The 13466-nt window shown below is 37.3% G+C and overlaps 1 protein-coding gene across 1 annotated transcript in view; it reads left to right on the forward strand.

Moving 5' to 3' along the window:
• Positions 1-13466, forward strand: part of cwf19l2 (CWF19 like cell cycle control factor 2) — a 44306-nt gene that overhangs the window by 12869 nt on the left and 17971 nt on the right. Inside the window, exons 5-10 of the mRNA XM_015341607.2 lie at positions 52-171; positions 2022-2115; positions 6282-6397; positions 7814-8454; positions 9965-10088; positions 12188-12295. Coding sequence (XP_015197093.2) covers positions 52-171; positions 2022-2115; positions 6282-6397; positions 7814-8454; positions 9965-10088; positions 12188-12295 — 1203 coding nt within the window. The remainder of the gene's footprint in view (positions 1-51; positions 172-2021; positions 2116-6281; positions 6398-7813; positions 8455-9964; positions 10089-12187; positions 12296-13466) is intronic.

The raw sequence follows: 13466 nt of genomic DNA on the forward strand, positions 1-13466 counted from the left end.
CGGGAAACTTCATACCTGCCTTTATTTTTGTGTGTTGGGTGTCATTGCCAGAGAGACGAGTGGATGACCTTTGATTTCTTGTCCATGAAAACCGTGTCGACTAAAGAGCTCCGGGACGATAAGGAGAAACAGAAGGAAGCAGAGAGGGAGCGAGCACAGGCAATCGAGCAGGTGGGCTGTGCTGATCACTGTTGCCCTGTGTTGAGGTCCACTTACAAAGTTCATGGTTACTGCTAATCCAGAGGTCCGTGCAACCAGAGTAAAATCATTAATGAATTATGCACATACATTATATATATATATGCATATATATATAATGCATATAAGTGGGTAAATGTATTTGGCAAAGTACAATTTTCAGGTATTAGGTATTTGCTCTATTTTTTAAATCTGTATACTAAAAATAAAATGGTTGCATACAAAATTTGTCAATATGGTCTCTAGACAATCTTGTGGCTCCTGCCCCATCATAGCTAAGTGAATAATAATAATAATTATGATATTTCGTTCTTCTACAAACTGTTAAATTAACACTTTACTTTAAAAGGAAGGAAGGCTAAAAACGTGAATGTGATAAACCGCAAAACAGCATGCTGCCCTTATTTTTTTTCTTCCAGTTTTAAAGCATCCACTTAGCACGGTATGTCCTTCTGCTTTGGACAGCCAAAACTAAAATTGCTTATCAGAATTTTTCTTTGTTTTAGCATTAGTCCAGACTCAGAATGTTAAAGCTAATGAAAAACTGTTTTTCTGAATGCCATCTGTTCTTACTGTGCTTGATGGTGTTAGTCACTCTCCCTTGCTTTCTTTTGATAATCAAGGTAGCTGTGGAACAAGCAATGCCTTTTCTCTTTTTTCCTGGTCAAGGTTATAAATACCAATGTCTTTCACTTTCAATAAACCAAGGGCATTTATAAGTCTAAACAAAACCCGAGGCCTTTGTGATGCGTTTTTCTGTGACAGCTAATTAGAAAAAAGAGACATCTGTCTCTCTGTTAAAAAAAGAAGCAAATTGTGAAGTAATTCACCTGATAGAACACCTTCTTGGTAACCAGGGAGACCAAATTCCAGTTGTAATGAGAACTGATGTAAATTAATAGAAAATAGCAGAAAATGTCATTTATAACTAATTAGTACTGTGATAAAGTAATGCTTTTTGAAAAATAAGCAAGATGTGTGTCCATTTGTGGGAGAGAATGTAATTAAAATGTAGGAATGTGGAAAAACCATCCATACCATTATCAGAAAGCTGCTTACACTTTCATAAAGTATTACCTTGTCTCCTTCTAGAGTTCATATTTCTCAACATGGTGTACCACAACCTATAAAAGAAATCTAGTTATAAGATGTTTTTTTAAACCTAGGTCTTCCAAAATAAACAGAATCCCAAAAGGTGTTAACTACAGGTTTACATAACGCATTGTAGAGATGCTTAGATCCTAAATGCTTATTTCACAATGATTACTTAAGTACAGCCACATCGCAGAACTTACTGATAGAGAAGCCTGCCAAAAACATCACATGTACATGTCTATTCTATATAGGCAGAACTCACTGGGAACTTGCAGAATGACTTAATTTGGCAGATGTCTGCTTAAGACTGAAAAGAAGAAAGCGAAAGCAAAGAACATTGTGCTTATGAAAGCCAAGTTACTAATGTTAAAATGAAAGATTTTGTCTTATTTAATTGAACCGTAGACTTGACGCGTTCAGCAAAATCAGTGCCTAAATGGCTGTGCTTCAAAGCCCCTTGAGAAAAGAGTAAATATTTCTGCATCTCTTCCTTTTTGTTTTCTGACATTTTGACATTTTAAAATGGTAATCCTGTAAACCCCTTTTAAAGATTTTCTTTGTTAAGATATGAAAAGGCCTAGCAGTTATGTGCTTCTGCATTGTAGATATCTCCATCATACAATATGTGAGTGTTGTGGATCACTGGGTTTATTAATATGATTAAAATTATAATGGAAGGGAATGCTCCCTAAAATTATTTTAATATGCTTTTGCTGTGAAAAATCGAGGCTGGACTACATGAGCGGGAGCTGAACCCTTTCTGGAAAGATGGAGGGACTGGTCTTCCTACAGAGAACAGCAGTGAATCATGGTGTAAAAAAGGTAATGTCTACAGTTGACTGATGGGGTTTAACTCGTTCCTTCAACTCCTATAACAACAGAAGACCTTCTTTTTGAAATCCTTTTGTGCTCTACCTAAATTCACATTTTCTGAAAGTGAATTAAAACCTGTGACAGGCTTTTCCTTGGAGAAATAAAAAAAGATTTAATTCAAAGCTGTAGATATGGTTTTTGAGGTGTAATAGAATTCCGGGGCTGTTAGTTTCACAATTGAATGTCGTACAGCAGCAAATTCTTTTGAAGCCATCGTGCTCAACTGAGATTACGCAATGGGAGAAGGTCAGATTTTTTTAGAGGCATATTTTACTTTCTAATGTTTTCTTTTGGGACTAAAGGACATTCTAATAGGATGGTAATGTAAACAGTGAGCAAATTTAACATTGATTAATGACAACTAGTTGTGCCCTATTTTTCACATTTTGACTACACTGCCAGATAGGAATGTTTTTCCTTTATTTGCATGATTTATATGCTTATTTGAGGATGTTTATGCAGAACTGGTCTTATTTTGAAGATGTTACTGAGTATATCTTCCTCTGCTGTCTGAACTTACCTGCCTTTTAACATATCTAAAGCGGCTTTATGCCTTATGGACCAATTTGACAGTTTCCCACCCCTCTCTTTGGTCTGAAGCTGCCAGTTTCAGTTTATAGTTTTACATCAAAATTTGAGATTGGGGTTCTTGACAAGTAAATATTAATTCAGTGAAGTTTCTTATTGCATGTTATTTGGTGTACAGCAGCACGTCATTAGCCTCTTATTGCAGATTGTAAAATATATATTTTCTGGATTCAGTTTATGTTTGACACTGCTTTTGCAGTCCAGCAGAACAGACAGTTTAAGGGGCAACAGCTGTCCAGAAACAGGAGGTTTCAGTCAGTTCCTCAGATACCTGTACTAAGAGATTGTTACTTTCATTGTTTGTTTTTTTCCTTTACTTCTGCTGAGAGCATATTGGTCTTTTTTCTTCTGTCAACTCCAGCAGATCTCTTCCTAGAAAAATGTTTGCAGTTTCATTCCCTGTTAACATTTTAGCAAGTACACTACTTTCTGATTAATTTCTCATTAGTGGTTGAATGCAAGATTTAGAGAATGCTTTTGTTTTTACATATGCCTATTTAGGAAGATATACAGCAGAATTTCTGTTTAGTTTTTGGCTTTAGCCTCAGATTTTCTTTCAAAAGCATACCCTGGTAGTCCCTCTACATTTCTCAATTATGCATCATGTTAAGGTGAAAATGGAGGGTTGTGTGTATGAATAGTGAAATGTTACCCCTGAGTTTATAACAGCAGACTTTTATTTGTCTTATTCACTGTAGACTTACAGTTGATTTATGTTCTAGGGAGTTTTCTTATATTTAGTACATAATAAGATAGAAAATTAGCTTTATACTGTCCTTGGAGGTTTTAGAATTTGCTTGTGCTAATCCTGAATCTGAGGTTTTAAAATTAATGGAAGATCTACATTCACTTAGTTTTAATTCACATCCCCCAAAAAGTAAAAAAAATACTACTTAAGTCCTTGACGTTTTCCTCCAAGTAAAAGATTTACTAATTTAATAAATTATTATTAATTGGATAGAAAATAGTATTATATGGTTGTTAATATTGGGTTGATGTCATTAGTGGAGTATCACAGAAATCTGTATTAAGACCTGATAAAAGTATTCAATATCCTGAAAGGCATCGACAACTCAACCCAGTGGTCTTACTTAGAATGATCAGTGAAACTCAGACCAGAGCACATGAGTGGAAACTATCTGGAAGTGCATTTACAACAGGGAACAACAGGCACTTCTTTAACCAAATGATTTTGCGAGTATGGAATAAGATACCCAGAAATGTTGTTTAACCCTAATGCCTTGTCTTCTTTCAAGGAACAGCTTGATGAGATTTTCAGATTTACAACCAAAACACCTAGATGGGCGGAGTGGCTTTATGTCATTTTGATATTATGCTCATATTAAAGCAATTGGAAAACAATTCTAGAACATATGAAAACCATGACAAAAACAAACTTATAGTGCAGGACTACAGAGTTTAAAATCAAATGTGCCCAGCAGCCATATCACCCTGCAACATACAACTGGCAACCCACTGAAGCTAAGCAGGTGTGAACCTGGTCAGTAACTGGATGGGAGACAAACTGGATGGGAAAAACTAAGGTTGTTCCTGGAAGAGGTGTTAGTGGGGCCAGCAGGGGGCACTCACCCTGCAGTCTATGTGGATCTTAATGCCCCAGTATAGTGACGGGGACACTATACTGTAAAAAGGTGCCGTCCTTCGGATGAGACGTAAAACCGAAGTCCTGACTATCTGTGGTCATTAAAAATCCCTGTGCATTTCTCGAAAAGAGTAGGGGTGTAACACCGGCATCCTGGCCAAATTTCCCGTTGGCCCTAACCAATCATGGCCTCCTAATAATCCCCATCCACTGTATGAATTGGCTTCATCACTCTGCTCTCCTCCCCACTAATAGCAGGCGGGTGCACTATGGCTGCCGTCGCATCTTCCAGGTGGCACGCTTTGAGTGGAGTGTCCAGAAAAGCGCTATGGATGTGTAAGCGATTATGTTCTTAACAATGAGCTTAAATCTCTCAAGAGTTTTGAAATGGCACTTATCACTTTATTTAATGAAGTCACATTTATTTTAGCACACCTATACAGATTTTAGCATAGGATTGTGCAAGGAAGCCACAATTATCCAGAGACTGCAGATAATGTGAATCTTACAATTTGCCTTTTATAATACAAATGAATATAACAAATTAGTTCTAAAGATATGCAGGTATCAAGTGCGTTGGAATTCTCATATTTTGGTGTTCTGTACTTCTGTATTTCATGTCACTGACATTACTTTGGATTGATTATTTTTAAGTAGATCCAGAGATAGAAATTAGACTTCATTGCAAAATACTTACTGTAAGGAATGCCTCTGAATCTGCCACTCATACACCAGTATATGGTATGTCTCTGCTAGTGCAGAACAATGTGACATCTGTTTTCCATTTTGTTTCCAAAAGTAACATAATGAATTCCTATGCCAAAATAAAGCACTTTGTAAGTGCTTTATTCTTTTTAATGAATTAAGTTTAATTAGTTTTTTGTTAAATACTGTACATCACAAAAGCCCATAAAGGCAATTCAGCACAGTACTTATAAGAAGCAAGATTAATTACTTTGAAGAGCATGGCTAATATAAGTCTCCAGAGAAGCTTAAGTAAAGCTAAGAGAACATTTGTCTAAACTTTAGCATAAGCACAGACACCTCTGAAAGATTTTATCTTGAATAAACTGCTCTTATTATTAGTAAAAACCCCAGAAGTATTCTGCCAGTTCCAGCAATTAAGGTATTACTCAGAAATGGCAGTTAATTCTCTAAAGTGTAATTATGTTTTAAAATATATAGTATATGCAGAGCTAAAAGCCATATGACTCCATTGTGGTGGAAATGGGTATGATCTGTTTTGGGAAACATAATGGGAAATACCATTCTGTCTGTTACAGGAAGCATGATGTCTGTGATTTCCTGAGGGCATGAATTTCAGCTGCTGATAGATATCGTCTTGCTACAATTTGTCCGTGTAGAAATGGTGTCTTAACATGGGCGATCACAAAATGACAGTTGTGTTATGTATTAATGTACAGCACTGAATGCTTCACCTGACCTTCAGTCTTGCTTGGAAATGAAAGTTCCTGTGCGTGCTCATTATGCCCCATTTTATTACAGCATGATAAATTGATTGTGCGATCATTTTGTTGCCGCTATCCAATTACATTGACACATTATGAAAACGTTTTGACTGTCAAAGGCCAGGGTTGAAGTCTTCCAGTTGAGCTGTCATTTGCGAGACACTTCTTTGGATTTCTAATGGGCTCTGGAACATGTCACTGTTCATTCTATCCTTGGTCCTAGTTTGTAGTAGCTAAATTGGATGTGTGTACCGAATTGAAATGTGCTTTCCGGCAGTGAAGTATGTGGCAAGAAAGCAGTTTTATATATAAAATGAATCTGGAACTTCAAATGGATCTGAATTAGACAATCACATTAAAAGTATATGTACAAGTATATATACAGATTACATGCTCACAGCCGTCATAATTTGTCGGTACAGAATTCTAAAACGTTTCTGTCTGTCTTTCTTTAGTTGCAGTAGTTGATGATGGAGGTCTGAGTTGGCTCAAAAAGTCTTATCAGCGCATGAGGGAACAAGCTGAGAGAGAGAGTCGCAATCTGGAGGATGTAGTGGCGGAGAGATATGGGGTGAGCCTGTAAAATATGTATTCATTACTTAGAAACCTGTTTTGTATCCTCACTTTCCTTCTTCAATGACAACTGTTCTGGCAGTTTCAAGATTTGGGTCCAGCCACTGGAATAATGTCTTTACTGATATATGGAAAATGTGCCTGGCTGTGTTACAGGCAGTACTTCATTAGTAATGACCCACAGCCTAGTTCACTGTTCCTATTTAATCCTTGTGCTACCAGAGCAGTGAACTGTGTTGCATCAAGCTACTTGCTACTTTCTTCAGCTACAATGTAATGTAATAATCAAAGACTACTGTAATTTAGAAGTGGCAACAGCAATGTAATACAGCCCCCAATACAAATTAATAGAACAGCTTCTCACTGTGCTATCATCCAACTGTTTTCAATAAATGCTTAGTCCAATACTGGGTTGCAGTCATCTGGAGATTATCCTGACAGACAGTAGACACATGGAGGACATACCCAGTCCAGAGGGCATACGTACTCGTGCACTCACACATGTATACTGTACATGCATGTTTTTGGACCCAAGCTCAGGACCCAAGAGCTGTGACACTAATGCTTAAAGTAACACATTCTTTTTGCTAATTAATTGTTCAAAAAGCTAACTATAGACATCAGTATGAAGGCAATGAAAAACTATAGCAGACAGCTTTGACATACAAAACACTTAGTCCACTCATTGTCTTAAAAGGCATAAGTATGAAAGTATAATATATAAAAATATATTCTGTATATTGAAAAAAATATAGACTGCTATTTTTTCTATCCAAAACAGAGGTTACATACAGCTGAAAAGTGTTTAAAGCAGAGGATGAAAATGTGTTTTTCAGTGGATGCAATCAGAATCAAGTGAGTTAATAAAGAGGTGGTAATTTGAACTTTGATACAAACAGTTCAGTTGCACTCAGAATATAGTGCTAATTTATCTGTGCTTGTCTTCAGCACAGTCTTTAACACATCCACTGTTTCATGCTCTTCAAATTGAAAATGTACTGAAAATAGAGTAAGTGCCACCATGCTTTCACACCTTGAGAGAATGCAGCTGATTTTAAGTCACATATCTAAATTATCTGCAATTTATTAAAAATCTGCAGTTACATTACTTAAGCAGAGGCCTTTTTAATTAAAGCACCAGTATGCCATTGTGATTGCAATTGATGCAATAATCAAATTAACTCTATTAAGTGAGTAAGCGGGTTCAAAGTTTGACATTTGGATGTTTACAAAGTTCACAGTGCTGGGCAGCTTTTTAAAATAATTGTAATCCCAGTGATCGGTACTGAAATCCATTATATGGCGTGTCACAACTACAGGTTCAAATCTCAAATATGTTTAAGCTTTCTGATCTCTGTTGGCCAATAATAAATGTAGCTTGGCTGGCAAGTGTTTAATATCTGTTTTTTTCTAGTCAATGGAAAAGTTCCAGAAGAGACTAGAAGAGGCTGAAAAGGCAGCGTATGAGCAGAGCTGGAAAGACAGGGATGGTGGACGAAAGAGATGGAGGAAAGAGGACCCTCAGGCTTCAGACAGCGACCACCCATCAGACAGCAGGCTCAGCAGGGCTGAGGACAGACCTCATCACCGAGGAGAAAGAGGGGGACATGGGCGATGGCACAAGGGTGACGAGGAGCTCAACAAACGCCGGGACAGACAGACAGAAGAGAGAGACACAAGTTCTACAGAACGGTCTCGGTCCCAGCGTGAGAGCCCCAGGCAGTGGGAAAGAAAGTCCTCTTCATTTCAAAGAGCCACTGGGGTCAAGTTTCTCAAACCCTCAGAGACCGATGATACCCCTAGTGGAAGGTGGAATGTAAAACCCACAAGCTCTTCTGCTTCTGCACTGACTCAGAGCTCTGTAGGGTTCCAGAAACCTAATTATGACGACAGTGGTTGCAGCAATATTCTATCCTGGAAAAAAGAGAGCACACCTTCAGGTGCTGGAGAAGTGAAACAGACTCCCAAAACATCAACAGCATCAGAAAAGATATCTGAGCCAGCTAAGGGAGAACAGGAAGTATCCAAACCTCAGAGACAGACCACGCAGCACAGGTAAGGGGTTGTGAGCTGTAGTAGGAAAACTGAGATTGAAAGTCTCAAAAGGGGCAATGCTCATAGATGACAGCTGTTTAAAATTTTTGTCATTAAAATAAACTCACATCATAGCTCTTCAGACACTTTGGTCACCGAAATATGTCCTACAGACCTTTCAAGACTAAACACTTTACCCATGTGTGTGTCCAGCACCAAGGTCAAAACTAAAGAAAACGTCTGCGGACCTTTATTTTACCCTGTCTTCAGTACCAACGACACGTTAATTTCAAGCAAATAATCGGCTTGATAGTATAATTTCCAAATACTATAATCTCACACTTAAAGGTCAGTGTTACTTTGTAATCATAGACTTTTACAATGATTAAATGAAATCTGAGTAGCCCCAAACCAATTACCCCAGTTAACATTTCGTTAGTGCTTCATCCCGATTTGACTACACACATTCTGATCTGTGTGTTCACATGTTTGTTGATGGCTTCCCAGGATTCATGCTTGCTATTGAATTGTGTGATTTATAAGAGCTTAACTTTTGCACATTACCTTTTATTGCATTTTAAATCTTCTCCCTTGGCTGTTTTTTTTTAGCTTTGGCTCACTGAAAGTAATAACAGTGCCAGAGATTGGAATACAAATGAGTTGTGTGTGAATGTGGTCTCTTTCTTAGTTACTTCAACAATTCCTCTTCTTTCCTCTGGTAATTTCTGACTTTATAGTGAAGTTTGTCCTTGACCATTTTGTCTTTAGTCGTCCCAGCTGTCCAAAGTCTCTTAAGAAGTTTCTGCTGTTTCAGATGCCAAAAGAACATCAGTCTGGTCTACATTCAGACGGCTGTTGCAGTTGATGATTTCCTGAAAGCCTGTTCATTCACCATTAAATCTCTCATCTGCATAGCCCTTCTTCTTTTAATTGCCTTGCTTTATGGTACCTGTATTAAAAAGCAAACTGGTACAGTATTTAATATTCGGAAAACCATCAGCATGAAATTTTACATTAATTGTCAGAAAATGTAAATTTCTTCCAGGAAATGAGTTTTATCCTGCACTTGCTAAAGGGCCATTTTAAGAGTTTAAAAGCCTGTGAAGTAAAATAAAAGAAAGATGTATGTCTGTTGACATTCTCAGAAGGTATGATTGATGACTTTTCAGTTTTTTAGAAAAAAAAAACTGAAAAGTCATCAATCATACCTTCTGAGATTATGGTGTGTTTTATGTCTCATGCAACACTCTGAAGGTCAAATTTGATCAACTGATCAAACCCGAAAAGGAGCTGAGCTAATTTTGTGAAATATGTTTTAGTTTCTCTTATGAGTACTATCATATCACTTACTATCATAGTTGTTGTATTGAAAGATGCTATCCCTGTGTTTTGCTCTTTTTTTTTGCTGGAGTTGACATGATTTAGAGCCGTAAGCTTAGGTTTAGAGAAAATCGACATCCACATTTCCATTCTGTACAGCTGCCTAAGAAAATGCTTGTTTCTCTCTGTTACTTTCATTTCCTGGGCATAGTAATCCTGCAGACCCAGGTAGAGATGTAGTTAGTGAGGAACAAGGAGAGGTGCAGATACTCAGCGATGAAGACATGAACAAGCTGGGAGCAAAGCTGGTCAAAGCAGAGCTGATGGGAAACACTGTAAGTTCTTCTTTTCAAAACAACATTTTCAGTTATTTATATATGTGTCTGTTGTGACTGATCGCTGTGCTCTCTCTGTGGTTAAGTTGTACGACATTTATTATCAAAGTCATCTTTTCTGAGACAGCTCCCAAGTGATTTCAACATCTGTCATATCTATTTTCCTTATACTTGCTAGAGGGACATGGGAGAGACCCTGAAGGAAAACAAAACTTGTTTTAAATATAACTCCTGGTAAATATCTGTCTGCCTTAAAGAAGTTTAAATATTTGATGTCAGGAACACCTAGTACTTGGGCATATTGGAGTCATGATTAGCGTCCGATACTGAAAACATAAACAGTCTATCAAAAAGAGAACATACTTTCCACGCTATCATATATCCTTATACTGATGTGTGGTGAGCGTTCTGGCGCACTATGGCTGCCGTCGCATCATCCAGGTGGATGCTGCACATTGGTGGTGGTGGAGGGGAGTCTGAGTGGAGTGTCCAGAAAAGCGCTATATAAGTGTAAACAATTATTATTATTATACTGAAAACAGTATGAAGATAACACTGTTCGCCCTATCATGTCTTTCTGATTTTCTGAAAAACTCCAGGGTATTGGCCTAAATAACGTGGCACATCATCCTATGCATTAATAATTCTCAGTGTAATCAAAAATCCCTGCCTTTATTTCAGCTTGATCTTTGGTAGAATTAAGAGCTAGAGCTAGTAAACATTCCACATTCCATTGATAGATGCACATAGCGAATGGGGTAAATACTGTCCGCGATCACTAAGAGATTAGTTCCTTGCTTTAAAGGGGTTTTGAGAAAATATCTTTTTGACAAATAATGTATTTGTTGGATGATGAGTATTGGATGGTTGATTGGCACAGGTGGAAAACAAACTTCACACATTCTAATGCCAATCAGTCTACGCATTGGGTTACCCCCGCTTGATGAAATGCACACACCTGTAGGTTATCCTCTTATAAAAACATTGAAGCAATCTTTGAAACCCTGCAAAAGTGTTTTACAATCCTTCATAATGGAACGTGTCTCGACAATATAATAAATCTAGTTTCACCTTAGCTTTTGTTTTCTGAGAATTCAGGGGGAGGCTAATTCCATCCTTATCTTATCCTTGCTCTTAAGAGGTAGAATATGTATGGTTGATCAGCTCTCGGCTTTCTCTGAGTTTTCTTCCCTTGTGTTGTGGATACTATATACAGTTAAGGCATGTTGGATTTCATTGTGCCCTGCCAGCAGACGCACGCTTGACGTTTTGTTATGAAGATGCAGTAAATCCTGAAGGATTGCTCACAGTGTCAGCTTTCTGTTTTCCAAAGAAATGCCACGGTGTTTTACAACCAAATTAAATCACTGAATTATTTGGGGAAAAAGAAGAAAGAGGAGAATTTGCAAAACAATCTGAAAGGTTAAAAAGGAGAGGAGGCAAATCGGCAAACCTAGTGAAGTCTAGACGGGGAAAAGGATGCAGACAATATTATGAATGTGTATGTTCCATTGATTAACCTATTTGGTAACAAAATTAGATTTCACACATTGTCTTATTTATATTGCAATAGCTTCTCCCAGTTCAAATTGTTTTTTTTTCTGGAGCAACTGGTCTATATATTTCTCAAAACATATTAAATTATTGCTCTGAGGACTGAAACTTCATTTAAAGCGAAAAATAAAGATGGAAAAATGCTTCATAATAGTTTCATAATTTTCTGTGAAAATTAGGGCCCTATAGATCAATATCTCAAAAGTGCTAAAATTCTTAGGCATGAACCCCTGAGTATTGGAGTCAATGGCATTTGTTTTTAATGCCTTTCAACTGATTGATAGCACAGCAGTTTCTTGTTGTGCCCCTTTGAATATTTTAAATGTATTTCAGCAACATATTCTGCCTAGTGTCATTTTGGTTTGTCGCCTTACAAACTGCACCCAGTAAGCAGGTTTTACCCAAGAATATGTTATAGCTTCATGTTTTTTTCATTTGCCAAGGGAAATGCTTTTTATTCTGAATGGTGCTTGTAAATGAGTTGATAATGCTAGTGACAATGAGCTCTGTGGCTTTTGAAAAGACAGTGATTGTCTGTATTTCAGAATATGGTTAACAAGCTGAAAGCCCAACTGGAGGCAGCCCGCAAGGCAAAGGAGAGCCAGGTACAAAAGGCATCTACTGCTTCCCTCTCAAGAAAGTCAGAGACCCAGGTAACCAAAATAATTTCAGCTCATTTGAGAAATGTCTTTCACATTTATACCCGCCTGGCCGTCAGTAGTCTGGATAAATCAAGAAGACTGCTGCTGGATATTTTGGAGTGTGTAAGTGCCTGGGGATTTCCTAGGAATCATGTAGCCAAAGCACCTATCTGTTAAAGATTTTCAACAAACATCTGCCTTTTCCATGGAGTTGGTATTCCAGACATTTTTGTTTTTGCCAGGCTTTATTTTTTTATGTTCATGCCATCCTCTCTCTCTTAATTTTAAGGACTTTTACGTTTTTAAAAGTTCTTCTTTTCCCTCAAGTATTTAAAATGTCATTATTTCTTTATGGTGCTTCATGCTTTGCTGTGCTTAATTATACACTTAATGATTATGAGAAAGAGCTTAACCGAGCATCTTAATGATAGAAAACAAATGGTGGTTAATCGAATACGTAGTGAGTTTTTTTTCCCCTATTAAAATCTCCAAAGGCTTGTGTAGTTAATTCTGTGTTTCGGAAGCCAGGGATAATTTGCAGTGTAGGATGCTCCATTTCCCAGTTTGCAATTTTACAATATGCAATTAGGACTTGCTCTGTAAAAGGAAGCACAATTGCTGGGATGTATTGTGTTCTCTTTCTCACTGTTCTTGCAGCACTATGACAGTGGGGAACGTTTAGGCCACATAGAGATCTGTCAGTATTTAAACAAATATGAATTGCTCACTAAAGGGATTTAGCTCTCAGATTAAACAAGTTCAAAATGTTAAGCTCTTTTGTAAACTTGGAAATGTTTCTTGCTATGAATCTCATTTGGCTCAAATGATTATTCTTTGCTTTGTAAAGGATCCATCCTCTATGTTTTGGACTATTCCTCCCATGGGATCCCAGAACTGCGGCCCTTTGTTATGCTTAGTGAACACCAAATAATAAACTTGGATGAAATGTCATTCGATACTTTGGTAACTGTTGGTAATTAAAACTCTAGGTTATACTCCAGTTTCAGAGCAATTTTGCAGTGAATATTCAGAGTGTGTAAACAATTGAACTGAAGCAATGTTTTCTGCCAAATCTTGATTTATTTGTTCTTATCAATGTCTGTGTTCAGATTTACCTAACACGGAAGATTTATTTATGCTAAAGGAAAAATGATATGATGTCTTAGAACATATGACTGCAAAA

Source organism: Lepisosteus oculatus, chromosome 5 (assembly GCF_040954835.1).
Source record: "Lepisosteus oculatus isolate fLepOcu1 chromosome 5, fLepOcu1.hap2, whole genome shotgun sequence".
NCBI lineage: Eukaryota > Metazoa > Chordata > Actinopteri > Semionotiformes > Lepisosteidae > Lepisosteus > Lepisosteus oculatus.